The 13,098-nt window shown below is 40.0% G+C and overlaps 1 protein-coding gene across 2 annotated transcripts; it reads right to left on the bottom strand.

Annotated features, from left to right (window-relative positions):
* Window positions 1-2,067: 2,067 nt before the first annotated feature.
* LOC102101214 (lipase member M-like) lies at window positions 2,068-12,589 on the bottom strand. 2 transcript variants are annotated; one of them, XM_005520595.3, is made up of 10 exons: window positions 12,354-12,589; window positions 10,825-10,936; window positions 9,588-9,705; window positions 8,716-8,914; window positions 8,103-8,212; window positions 7,230-7,366; window positions 6,578-6,724; window positions 5,492-5,563; window positions 3,907-3,978; window positions 2,068-2,786 (listed from the first exon to the last, which is right to left on the bottom strand). In XM_005520595.3, the coding sequence occupies exons 1-10, from the start codon at window positions 12,368-12,370 to the stop codon at window positions 2,553-2,555; spliced, it is 1,218 nt and encodes a 405-aa protein (XP_005520652.2). In that variant the 5' UTR covers window positions 12,371-12,589; the 3' UTR covers window positions 2,068-2,552. The 2 variants fall into 2 exon arrangements, with proteins under 2 accessions (XP_005520652.2, XP_087916149.1); XM_088060023.1 differs by lacking the exon at window positions 2,068-2,786 and adding an exon at window positions 2,833-3,128.
* Window positions 12,590-13,098: the final 509 nt, after the last annotated feature.

Below are 13,098 nucleotides of genomic sequence, written 5' to 3'. Positions count from 1 at the left end.
AATCTGTTTTCCAGTGAGCAGCACAACTCATGAAACCCACTTTATTTTGTATTAATCACACTTCAGTGCCAAAGAAGGCTTGATCACTACATGTAACCTTTTTCCCAGTGAGGGAACAAGCAAGGGTTCTTGTTTATCCTAAGCCATTTTCGTCACCTCTGAAAACACAGTATCTGGAGATCTTTGCTTAACAGCTGAATTAGCTGTAGTCAGCCTAAGGGCTCAGTCCTCACTGAGATTGGCTTGATGAACATGAGCAGAAGGACATGCTCTGTGTCCTTGGGCAGCTGGGCTATAAACTAAGTAGAATCCTCATACGTGAGGATCAGCCTGTTCAGCCAATTAACTCACAAGTGTCTTCAGAAGAAGTTGAGTTTCATCATGGACTGAAGGGCGTTTAGAAGAACACCAGATAAGAAGGATGTATTCTTGGGAACACTATTGCAAATAGTATGATGCCTTTGACTAGAGGGGGAAGGAAAGGTTTAGTGAAACTGCTGTTTCATCATGAATGGTTGTGGGTGACGCCACAGTAACAGTTCTGCTTTACCTACAAAGTAGAGAATGTCTACATCATTTGGGATAGTGGGAAAAGTAGTTCAATAATTTTTCAGTGAAAAACATTATAACTTGACTTCTCTGATATCTGTAAGTGACAATAACTATCATCAAACTGTAAATTGATCACTCAGAAGGACTTCTGCAACATGCCACATCCCTTCCAAGGTGGAATCGATTGTTCCCATGATCTGTCCAATGCTGTTTGCTCAATCTGCTTTTCCTGATTTTCCAGAAAATTCAAATCTCTGCCTCCTCTATGGCATCCTAGGTTGCAAGATAGCTGCACAATTGCAATCTCTTTTCTAGGTGACTTTATGGAATGCTCTGCCTACTCTCAGGTATGATGCTGTTGCATTTAGCATGGAAAGCATTGAAAACTTATAAAGTAAGTCTCATGTCCTCATACATTTTCCCTACAAGCAGCAAGTTAGTTTAAAGATTGACTGTCTGAAGGGTATTTGTCTCCAGGAATTTGTATTTGATGGAAAGAATGTCCTTTTCTGGAGGGGAACTGTTTTGTTTGGATCAAATTCTAGCTACATTTGTGAAACAGAAGGAAACAGGACAGCCTTCAGCAGTGGGCCCAGGAGATGAGAAAGGCCTGCTGTTTCTCTTGGAAGGGAAAGGTGCAGAAGTGGTAACAGCCATGGTTAATTTGTTTGGCTAATTTACCATTACTCAGAGTGAGACACTGGCCCTTTGGTCATACAGTGTCACCAGTGAACTGTCCCAGTGCAACAGCTGCACTGTGCTGGCTCGTGTCCCAGACTTGGCCCACAGTCACATTTCATTGAAAAAGGGAATGAGGGTGTCAGGCTGAAAGGAAACCCCTAAATGCACTGTGTTTCTTTTCACAGTGAAGCTAATGGCACACCTTGTTTTGGGGGAATGGTGACCTATAATGCTGCAAACTAATAACCACAGAGGTTACCCATCAGCTGAGTGGTTTTGTGCAGTAACTACCTATTTGAAATAAGGTTGGTAGAGTCATAATTACCCCAGGAAATTAATCCAATGAATAATTCTTTAGCATCTTGTGTGTCTTGAAAGCAGCTCTTTCCAGTAGTGGTCAAAGTGTTCCAAATTTACATGGGATGAAGATAATGGATTCTTTCTAGCAAGGTTTGGGTACTTTTCACTTTAGTGTTTAAACTCCAAAGAGGCTGCTCAGTGCCTTGACAAAGGTTAGATGATCTCAGCTCTGTGATAGCCAGTAGCTTACATTTGAAACAGCAGGAGGTGTGAGGTTTCTACTGGGTTCAGGGTGTAACTTTGGAATAAATGGTCCCATGGAAGTGCTGCCATTGCCAAAATGATTAAGATTGAATCAGCCAGGATTTCTCTTTCTCAGGGTAGGTTTTGAAGCCAAATTTCCCAGCTTCCAGGTGCATGCTTGAACCATACTGGTTACTGTTTTCTGTTGGGCCTACCCTGTGTCCCTTGCTCTTCCTCATGAAAACAGGGAGCATTCCTGTTTCAAACAAAGACAAACCTTCTTTTCAGGAGTGAGGTTTTTTTTTTGTATTAACTCATTTTCTTATTTAATAATCTCGTTTAATAATAAAATTATACAATACCACAATTGTTAGAATAAGATTTTGATTACACTATGCCTTTAAATAACTGCCAGCCCAATTAACTGAGCAATAATATGAAGAATGGAAAATATCTATGGAGCACAGAATGCATCCAGAGAAAGGAAGTGCTTTCATTACGGTTATAGTCTAGAGAAGAGAGTAGGCTGGAAGCAAACCCTGTCCTTTGTTTGCAAAATATAGTAATTGCAGAATTGAAGATGTATCAATTGGAAAAGTATTAGAGCTCCACAAGGTTGACAGAAAACATGAAGTGCACTGTCAGGATGCAAGAGGCATTGGAGTGACATGTAGTGTGCAGGAGGAACCCTTTCCCTGACTCCAGGTGCAACAGAAGGGGGTTTTTGTACCCAGTGAATCTAAGTGCCATTGAATGGGTCAGGTAAGGCATCTGGGTTAAGGATACTTCTGTATCAGGTCAATAATTTCATTGTACACATGCAAAGGTGCATCCAATCCCCAGATGAAATCCAGGTGTGCCCATTCAGGAATCTTCTTGTGATAGATAAGCTTCTTAATTTTAGACAATAAAATGGCTGCATCCTTGGGATCTGCAAGCAGGTCTTGTCCCCCAGTCCACACAGCAGTTGGTACATTCATCTCTTCTATGTTGTAGAGAGGAGGAATAGTCTGGAAGACAGTACAGGAATGAATGTCCAGGAGAGCACAGCAACTTTAAACATTCATTTGGGGCTTTCTTCTGTCACTGCTCAAAGTAGAGGTGTCTAAACCAAAGAGGAAGGAAGTTCCCCTGTTTGTCTTTTCTGTCTGTGCTCACAGGGATTACTCAACTGATAGCACAGTCAAGAGTAAAGCACCTCCAGGGTTGACAAAGAGTTATTGTGGGTCTCTGCCCTCTCAAGTGGCAATCTTAGGGCAGGAGCCTGAAACTAGACAGAGATGTCAGGATGCCTCTGGATAAACCCCCATCATGGTCCTTTTGAAGCACTGGTCAGTCCCAGAAGACATGGGCTAGAGAGAAAACACAACATGTGACAAGGACGAAAAGGCTTCTGTAGGAGGAGAGGGAAAGCAGCTTAGGACTCCTAGGTCGGGGAAAGAGATGTCAGAGCAAGGACAGGAGACAGGTTTATACAACCACAAATGGTATGAAGAAAGAGCACTGGAAGTAATAGTCCCAAACACAAAACCTAGAAGGCATCCTGTGACTTTCCAGGAGCAACCAAATTCAAGGCAAACCAAAGGAAGCTGCATTTCATGCAAGTCATCATTAAAACATGTAACCCATCATGACAGGCTGTTGTGGAGACCTAAAGCGTAGGAGGGTCAGGGATGGGATTGAGTCTTACATGGAAAAGATGTTCCTCAGGGTCTGCTTGAGGACAAACTCCTTCTGTGTCTGGCTGCCAAAATCTAGGAGTGGCTGTTAGTTTTCCAGTTTTTCTATTCCTAATATTATCATCTGTTTCAGTTACACTAGTAGGCAAGATGTTTTTGTTATTTTCTGTGTACTCTTCTTTTTCAAAATTAATTTTCTATTTTTTCTGCCCTTACTTCCTCATTCCTATTGAGTATTTAATTGAAAAGTTTTTCTCTTATTCTCTCTCTCTTTTAAAATGTATTCAACTTATTATCGCCGCTAATGCTTGTATGCTTCTTCTGTTGACTTCCAAACTGAAAAGCAATAATATTTTCATTTACTTATGTTCTGAAAATATGTCTCCTACAACATCTTCACTCTCTTTCTGTGTGTTTCTGTGCTGTCCAAGGCTGCTTCACCAAAACATACCTGTTGGTATTTTTCCATGTTCTTCTTTGAACTGCCCCAGTCATAAGCTTGGAACTTCCCTGAGCGGGCCTCCTGACAGGATAAACAAGAGAAGGGTAGTAATAAAGCCATAATTTGGGAAGTTTGTACGTTCTTTCCCTGATGAGCCTCTGACTCCAATCTAAAGCCCCAAGAGAAGTTCTTCTAAGAGCTCTGGAAGAGCCAATAGTAAATTAATTAAAAGGGTCAAAAAGTGAAAAGGAGTCAAATGTTTTTGTCATAATGAAAGAAATTCACATCTTTTGCAGACAGACCCAAGGATGTCCTCACAGGCAATTTGTTCAAGTTTGTAAAACTGCTGTTAACAATTGCTGTCAGCAAGTCCATCTCAGTGCTACTGCCTTGTCCTATTCTTACAGCTGTGTTGCCAACACTCAGCTCTGTGAGTGGCTTCATCTTATGTTTTCTCTTCCCACTCTATTTTGAATATAGAAATTACCATTTTTAGTTCTTCCCCTTGGCTTTACCTGCAGTGTGGGTTGTCACTACTCTGAGAGACGCTCTCACCAGAATCTTAGTATTGAAATTCCGTTAGCTCCTTTAGTTGTAATAACAGTAAGGACAACAAAGGAATATTACTTCTGCATGTTTGTGCTTGCAGTCTGTGGTTAGATGCTGAATTACATCTGAGTCAATTTGCGGAATTCCCCCACTCTGCTTTTGTAACCCTTTTTCTTTACAGGTCCAGGTCATGGTTACAAAAGCGACTTATTCAAACCTTCTGTCTAATGCAAACTCACAGCCAAAAGCAGAATTTTGAGTAAGTGCCTGTGCAGATTTCATTCAAACATATCTGTGTGTTTGCTTTGCTGAAAAGGGCACGAACGCTCCTGCAAACTCCGTGTCCTTGCAGCTGCTTCCTGCACTGCTCCAGAGTCCGTGGTGCTGCCAGGAAACCTGCCTCACGGCAGAGGCTCCCCCGAGGGAGCTCTTTGGATCCTCTGAACCCAAAGACAGAAAGGCGGCTCCCATCAGCACTGCTGCTGAAGAGGTACTATGGCAGTACCTTGTAGGTAAGGAATATAAACAGTCTACTAAATAAAGTATTTATTATTTATGGTGCTATTGCTGTCCAGACACTGACAGCCTTGAAAGTGAAAACTGCAGGGGTTTTAATAGTAAAATGTGACAATTTATGTGGCAGTCTAAATTCTGCTCCTTTCTTGACACTATATTGGAAACATGACTAATTTATTAAGGCAAACTCCCTACAGAACTGTGGACACAATTTATAAAAGGTACTGAATACACAATCAGAAGAGTGACGTGAACACCTGCACACACAGCTTCCAGGCTACATATCTTTACTCAAATGCAGCACTTCATTATTGCCTTCAAATGTACCTGTATCACATAGGGCATTTCCATCCTGCTGGCAAAAGAAGGAGCAATGAAAAATAGTGTTCTGAACTGAGCCTTCAGTTGCAATCCACAAGTTGCACGTGCTTCCAAAAAGTTGGCAATGGCTTCACAGATGGTTATCTCTGTATGTCTCTATTCAGCTCGAGGTGAGTACCTATTTTATCTTTCAGGGGTGTGCTCATACCTGACTCCAGTGGACTATGTTCTGCACAGAAGTTCCAGCAGAGGTTTGGGCAATATACACGTTGATTCGGTTCTGAAAGAGAATATTCTGTGGGAATTTTCTTCTTCCCTTCTATGCAGATATACATATAACATATGCTACAGCGGTGTCATGTATCAATAAAACAAATAGAAATTGGAATGGCATGATTGGAGACTCCCTCAGATTTACTTCACAGGTGGCAGTGTGTCAGATTAGGAGTAGCACTCAAAGAGCAATCCCCAACAGAACATTTTCTGAGATGACTGAGAATCTAAAAGAATCTAGCAGGTGAGAAGGAATTAATAGAAAGCTAGCAATTTAGATCCCAATCTGTGTGGTGTTTTTTCTGCATTCTGTACCAGATTCTGTGAGAGAGGACCACTGTTGGACAGAACAACAAAGGGAAATGCAATTTCCTGATGAATGCACGAATATTTGAAATAAAACACAGCCTAGCACTGCAGGGGTTCCTTAACAAGCTGCTATGTGATCCTTCCTCAGTGGACACTTTCTGAGGCATTTTTTGAAAAATCATTGAGCAAAATTTTGACTCCCAGGTGACCTCACCTACAGCTGGACATAGCATGAGGTGCCCAGGTATGTCCTAATACTCTCCTTCCCTGATGATCCAAGGCTTGGAGGACGAGGGCAAGGAGGAATATGTGTGTTCCTTTCTGTGTTGCAAAGAAAAAACATGAAACAGGTAGGCTTTTTATTTCTTCCTCAGTGTGCCAGCATGTGAAATATCTCTGATGAGACCAGTAGCCGCAGTATGGACCATGGTACGGTGCCCTGGGTGAGGTCTGTCAGAATGCAGACTGCAGAATTCTGGGGAGCTGTGAACAGCTGTCAACTGTAGAACTGGTGCCAAATGCTTTTCTGAGGGGAGAGGCAGTGGTTCCCTGCCAGAGATAGAGCAAACAGCAGACACCACTGCCCAGTAGTGAGGACTGTTCCCTGCAATGTAATACTAATAGAAATTCAGCATTCACACTACAGGATAGAAGGTGAATTTGGGGAGCATAAGCTTAAACTCCCAATAGAGCTGATAAAAGTTATACGTACCACATCAATGTTTTTCAGGTTACAGCCACCCAGATTGAAGAAGACACTTCTACAAAGCCTGGCAAAAGCTCGGTGGCTGCAGACAGGGGCTATTATCCTTGTTAGACACTCAGTCTGGGGAAGGAATTCTCTGTTGCCAAGCATACCCTTTGAAATACAAGATAACATTAATTTAGGAAAGTACACACTTCCCCAGCAATTTCAGTTGCTCTTGCTCGCCCTTTCTTCATTTGTCAGATGATGTTTCCACAAATAAGTGAGAAATTACTTGATTTTCCATTGCATCAGCCTGCTTGGGCATTAGTCAGCCTGGGTAACATCACTTTTAATGAAGCAATATGCTAAATGTTAACTCCAATTCATAGTCTAAGCTTTTATATCAGTTGTGGCTTTGCCTGGAGGAATCTTGGAAACCTTTTAGGATCTGCATCTTTGTACCTCTCTGGCTGACCTGTCCCTGTGCTGCACTGTTGCCTTGGACTGAGAGCTTTTCTTATTGCCCTGTGTGAACTTTCAAAAGCCTCACCACAAGGCAAACCTGCCCACATGCAAGTGAGTCAGCTACACAAAACCCTACACTTTTTATTTATCCATTTCAAGAGCTGAACACACAAGTATATGGTCCAACACTAGAAACCAAGATATCACACACCCTGAGCATTTTTTCAGGAAGATAGAGGAGTTTTGTTGCTGGGCCTTTAGCATACTTAATAGCAGTGACAGGTGCCAATGCAAAGTAGAGTTTGATTTTTTGAGCCAGCTCTGGCATTGTTGAAAATGCAATGAAAGCTGAAAAAAAAAAGAAAAATAAGAAAAAAGAGGAATTAAAAAACGATCACTTACACATTAGACTGTTACCAGTATTAAAATATGATATTCTATATTTTCAATTTATAAGCAACCTTGTTAGTTGTTCAGAGACTATGGTCCAGTCTAGATTTATATAAAATCTCTCTTCTCCATAAGTTACCAGCTTATAGGTTTTTTTCCCTATTCACAGAAATTTCTTTCTATATTTTGAAGCTTTCTTCCAGACTTGATTAAACATAACATGTACACTTCTGAAGTACATTCATGTATTTCTTACACTATTGGGAGGAAAAGACATTTTTATTCTGATCAATCCAATTTTGTATTTTCTTTTTTCATGTGTACATCTGGTCCAAACTGGCCAAATTCTCTTTCTGTAGTCTCATCTTCCTGTTTTGTTTATTTTGGAGAACTGACAAGCTGCTGTTGGGCACACCCTTGCATCTTGAATAGAAATAATTTGCATGGCCCACGCACAATTTCCAGTATAATTTTTAGCTGACAGATTTCCAGCAGCAGTACATTGGATCCATTATGCTTCATTATCTTTATAATAAATTTTAAATGCCTACATGTTGAAAATTGTTTATACTAACACAGTATTTCACAACTACAAAGAGTTGATGAAAACTTCAAATACATTCAGTAACTCAGTATTTTAAATCAGATTTTACTCCTGTTTTCTGGAAGAATTCCTCTCTTGTGTGTAACTTACCAATGGTAGTACCTTGTGAATAGCCAATATAGTACAACTTTTCCTGTCCTGTTTCCTCCAAAATGAAATTTATTGCTGCTGGAAGATCAAACTTCGCCATCTCATCAAAACTGCAGGCAGGAGATTGAAAGAGAGGCATGCATAAATTAAAAACCAGACTTAAAATTGAATTCACATTTTTATAATTAGCTTGTCAGCAAAGAAAGTCTGACTGATTTAGTGAATAGCTCAATTGTTCCAAGTTCTTTGTTTTTCTGGCACTGGATATGGAAGATACTGCTCAAGATTTTTTGGGTTATTGTATTACACAGACTGGTGTTTCTAAGTAGCTGCCAAAACTGGCTCCAGGGCTGAGGAATGGCTTGGAGGTGGCCTGTGCAGGTTCCTCTAAGTTGTTCTGCTGCTATGCCTCTAGTTTGACAAACCTGTTCAAGCAGTAATTAAAGTTGTCTCTATTACTATTACACTTCACATGCTTTTATAGGGGTACCTCAGCAAAAGGGAATGTAAAGAATGCTTATCAAAAAGTAGCATACGGAAATCCCTGATTTACCCAGCTGAAGTAAATATGTAAGGATGGGCAGTGGATATCTCCTTCACTGGTTCTGTCTACCTGAAAGCCCAGAATTCATCTTGATCAATGGAATACTTCTGATGTTTTCTTGACCAGCGATTCCCTCTGCTATTTCCCATCCAAACGTCAAATCCAGCATCAGCTAGTAGGAAGCCCAAGCTGTTGTTGGGCAGGTTTGTGACCCAGTTACTAGCATCTCCCAATAATCCATGCTGGAGAAACACAACAGGTCTTGAAGCTGAAAAATAAAGCAAAACCAAAACAGTTTATAATTGGTTTTATCTTTTCATTTCCTGGTTGTTCAGGGACATTGTTTTCTCATATTCAATACTGGGATATTTTCCTGAATCAACAAATCATAAGAACAAAACCCCTCTTTCTGTAAGAGACAATTTCTAAGCTTCTGAAAGAATTTATGGCAAGATCTGCTTAACACCAGAGCAAACTAACTTGGCACCCTCTGATCGTTGTCTGTACAGCTCAGACACATCAGCTTGAGATTCTCAACACTGAGAATGAAGGTGTGCAACTATTTTCAGAGGTTTCCTTTACCCAAAATATGAATCAGACACTGATACTAACCAAGTGTAAGCAAAAGCAAAACAAAATTAGAAGCTGGAAAAGCTTTTACAACAGGTTGATTAGGCAACTACCCTATTTTTAATTTTTTTAAAGCTTTTCTCATCAACTCTTACTAGGAAGCATATGCTTCATATTATGATGGATTTTTTATTATAAATAGGTGTGCTTGACATTAATTCTGTAGGTCTTGCAGGTTGTTCAGGGCAGACAGAACTCTGCTAAAATTTTACTCGTATACAAGCTTTGGTGGATCTTTTAAAAACACAAGCTATCTCTTTTGGGAATATGCCCTATCTAGGCTGGTGTTGTGTCATATTAAATAACTGTACCTGGGCTTCCTTGATTCTGAGTACCATAAGGGATTCTGTTAAGGGTAATGGTGTATCCATCTTCTGTCATCACTTCATACTCCTCACTGGGGTACCCTTTGTAAGTAATCAGCTCATTCTAGGAGAGAAGGTACAAACACATTTGCTTGCACAAGCCCATTTCATACATTATAAGGTAGTCACAATGAAGAAATGTTAGAAAGCAGGTACAGCTGGGGATTTAACCTACATATCTTAAAAATCTGAATGCATGTAACCCTGAAGCAACAAAAAATTTCCTTTATGTTATATCTAGGGGTTTACTACCCAGTTAAAATATGTCATATAAAACCTGTATTACACTCCTGCCATACAATCATCACAAGCCCTTGCATTCTGGAGCTGTAAGAATCACTATAAGCTCATAGCAGGACTTTATGAGATGAGATGAGATGAGGGGTGTGGCTGAGACAAGGAGCTGTCTGGGTGCAGTGCTTCTGATTTGCTTCCATACAGCCTGGAACCAGCTTATTTAAACTACCTTCAGAGAAATCCAGACAGCTTCACAGCTATGGTTTGGTGAACAGCATAGATGCAGTGAGCACTGCTGAAAAGCTGATTACACTATGAAAAAAAAAAAAGATCAGGCATTTGCATAGTTGCAAGGGAAATCCCTAGCTCAGCCCATCTTAAGCTCTGAAGTAAATATTACTTTTGACCTGTAACGTTCCTTCTGTTTTGTTACAAAAGAGGATTGGTTTTTATAACTAGTACTCAGAGAATTACTCCATGTATTTTGCCATGCAGGACAGAGCCCCCAGGATTTTAACAAACGATGAAAGACCTAAGCAAGCTTGCTTGGCAAGAGGTGTTTTTCTGAAAGGCTGGCCATTTCTGGTCTCTGCTGGTCACCACTAGTTGTTTATAGACTTCATTGCTGATGAAATGCTGATGGTCCAGATAGTCATTCTTTTAGATAAGCAGGTAGTGCCAGCAATAGCAAGCTGGTAACAGATGTTTAAAAGGAAATTAAGTCTGGAGACTTAATATTTGCTTTAATTTCTATCAGAGAGAAGATGGTCTGTTACACATGCAGGCAGAAGAGAACAGAAGAGAAAGCAGTAGTATATACAATGACTAGAGAGGATAGGTTAAATAAAGGCACTTTATCTACCCTGTTACTTCTAACTCTTAGAAACTCCTCTGCAGTAAACCATGCATAACATCCCTCCTCAGGTCACTCCATTAAACAACTTACAATACTCATAAAGGCTTCAGGATCCACAGCTCTCTTCATTCTTCTCAGTTCTTCTGAATAAATAACTCCCTGAAACAAACGTGTCACAGCAAAAAACAGCCATATCTTCTCCCTGCAAAATCCAATATATTCATCTATCAGTAGTTCTCCTCTGCACTTGTAATCCCGACAGGTTCTGTACTTTATGGTGAGGAAAGTGCTGTCTAATAATGAATGGAGCCAGTCTGATACTCCCTACTTGTTAATTATATGGAATAAAGCTGACTTCAAACACCTATCTGAGGGTGTTGAGCAGTAACCTGGACTCTGCTAAGGTTTGGGCTGGGATGTTGCTCTTGATCAAGGCAAAAATATCAATGAATCCAAGAAAAGGAGCAAAGCTTCTGGACAAATGAATTTCACTAATTTGTCTGGGAAGGAGGTCACTTGCATTACCATACCATCCATTTGATATGTAGGTGAATTTGGAAACATTTCTGGCTAACTCTGTGAAACACAGAGTTGTTGGGTAACTTGTAAGTAAATCAATCATTGTCACAGTGAAGCTTTCAAAGTGGAGATAACCAAGTTGTGGGATAATTAGTGGGAAAAAGTAAAAACAATTGTAAATAAAAAATAAATATTATTTAATTAAAAACTTAAGAACATAAATAAAGCAGTTCTTTATAGGTGCAAAATTTATACAAATCTGACTAATGACAAAATTTATCTGCTCCATGGGATGAGGATGGGTAAAGGAAAAGAACACTTTCCTAAATGTAATGCTAGGTAGATACTGAGAGCAGGGACATCCAGATTTGTCAAGCAAAAAAGGAACAATAACAACCTGGGGAGCTGCTGTCCTGCTTAGAAGCACACACAGCAGCTCCACTGTCTGTGAAGACCTACATACACTTTGCTCAAAGAGCATCTTCTCTACATTATATAATCCCCCAGAGGCCACACCTAAACTTCTCTTGTCCCAGTGAGAGATCTTTCCGTCAGACTGATTCAGCCAAAGAAAATCTATTGCATTTATTGTTTTCCTAATCAAGAAGACTGTTAAACTATTTCCCCCCTCAAATAATATGAATAGCTTTTTTTTTTTCTTTTTTCTTCTTTCAGAACAAGAATTTATATGCTAACTTCCTGGCACTACATTCTAGTATAATCTGTGTGTTGGAAATACTTAGCTCCTTTTGTAGTAAAAGGGACACTTAGAAACCTTTGTTTTACTGAGCTAGCACTGTTTCTTTTGGTTAAAAGTTACCACTTTCTGATTCTCTCACTTGCCATTTTCCCATGCTTTTCAGCTATCCCAGTGTTACCTAAATTCAGGCTAGGTGAGCCAGCTCTGAATCTCTTTAGTCAGAAGGAATCTTACAAGAAATAGCCATGCTTTCACCTACATACAAGCAAACAACACAGTGAAATACATTTGTTCCCAAATAGTAAAGCAACTCCTCAAGCTCAGGTTTCATACCACCTTTTGCAGCTCCCATGAAGCCTTCACCAGTTTTGGATCATAAATAAATCAAAGCATTACTGACCTTGTGCCCAAAGTCATGTGTTTGGCTGAGCAGCTGCGGCTGCAGAAGAATGAAAACTCAATTCCTGGCTGTTTGGAAGTGGTGCTGGCAGTGAAAGGATGGTCATGCACTGTTTTTTTTCCCAATCATGCAGCAACTTGACAATAAGCCTCTGTTTCTTTCCCACTACTCATTCCTTCTACTATCAGTTCAGCTTTTCCCTAATGCAGCACCAGAGAGGGGTGACTCCTTTTATTCTCAAACCTCATGCTTTTCAGCTCCTTAGCCACCACATCTATAACAAGGCTCTTCTACTATCACAGATTGCTGGATTTTTAAGGAGAATACCAGCCTCTGTAGAGTGGCACAGCAAGATCAGGAATTTTGAAAACAAATATATTCATAGATATACTTTATCATACCTAATGAAATTGTCAATAGACCTGCAATAATTTTCTCTTTTACTAACAACCTATCAATTCCAACTTTCCATGTTATCTGGAAAGGAAGGGAGGAACCCTGATACCTCTACAGATGTTACTCCACATATTTTTCTTCTATTTTTTTAATGCTTTTCTTGCTGTTCTATAGTTCTACATCATTGCTGGAGTAGTTTCTGGAGATTTTCCTCCATTTATATTTCACCTCTTAAATGGCCATAGAATTTAATGGATATTCCCTAAATGAATAGCTGTGAAACTAGAAGGCTTTTCCATAATCTGTATGGACTGAGAAAACATTGCTGAGATGGGCAAATGTGTCAGTG

This window comes from Pseudopodoces humilis, chromosome 9 (assembly GCF_049639895.1).
Source record: "Pseudopodoces humilis isolate 2021_Gansu_Grassland_sample_001 chromosome 9, ASM4963989v1, whole genome shotgun sequence".
NCBI lineage: Eukaryota > Metazoa > Chordata > Aves > Passeriformes > Paridae > Pseudopodoces > Pseudopodoces humilis.
The sequence above is the reverse complement of the archived record's forward strand: the minus strand, read 5'-3'. Positions and strand labels throughout refer to the sequence as shown.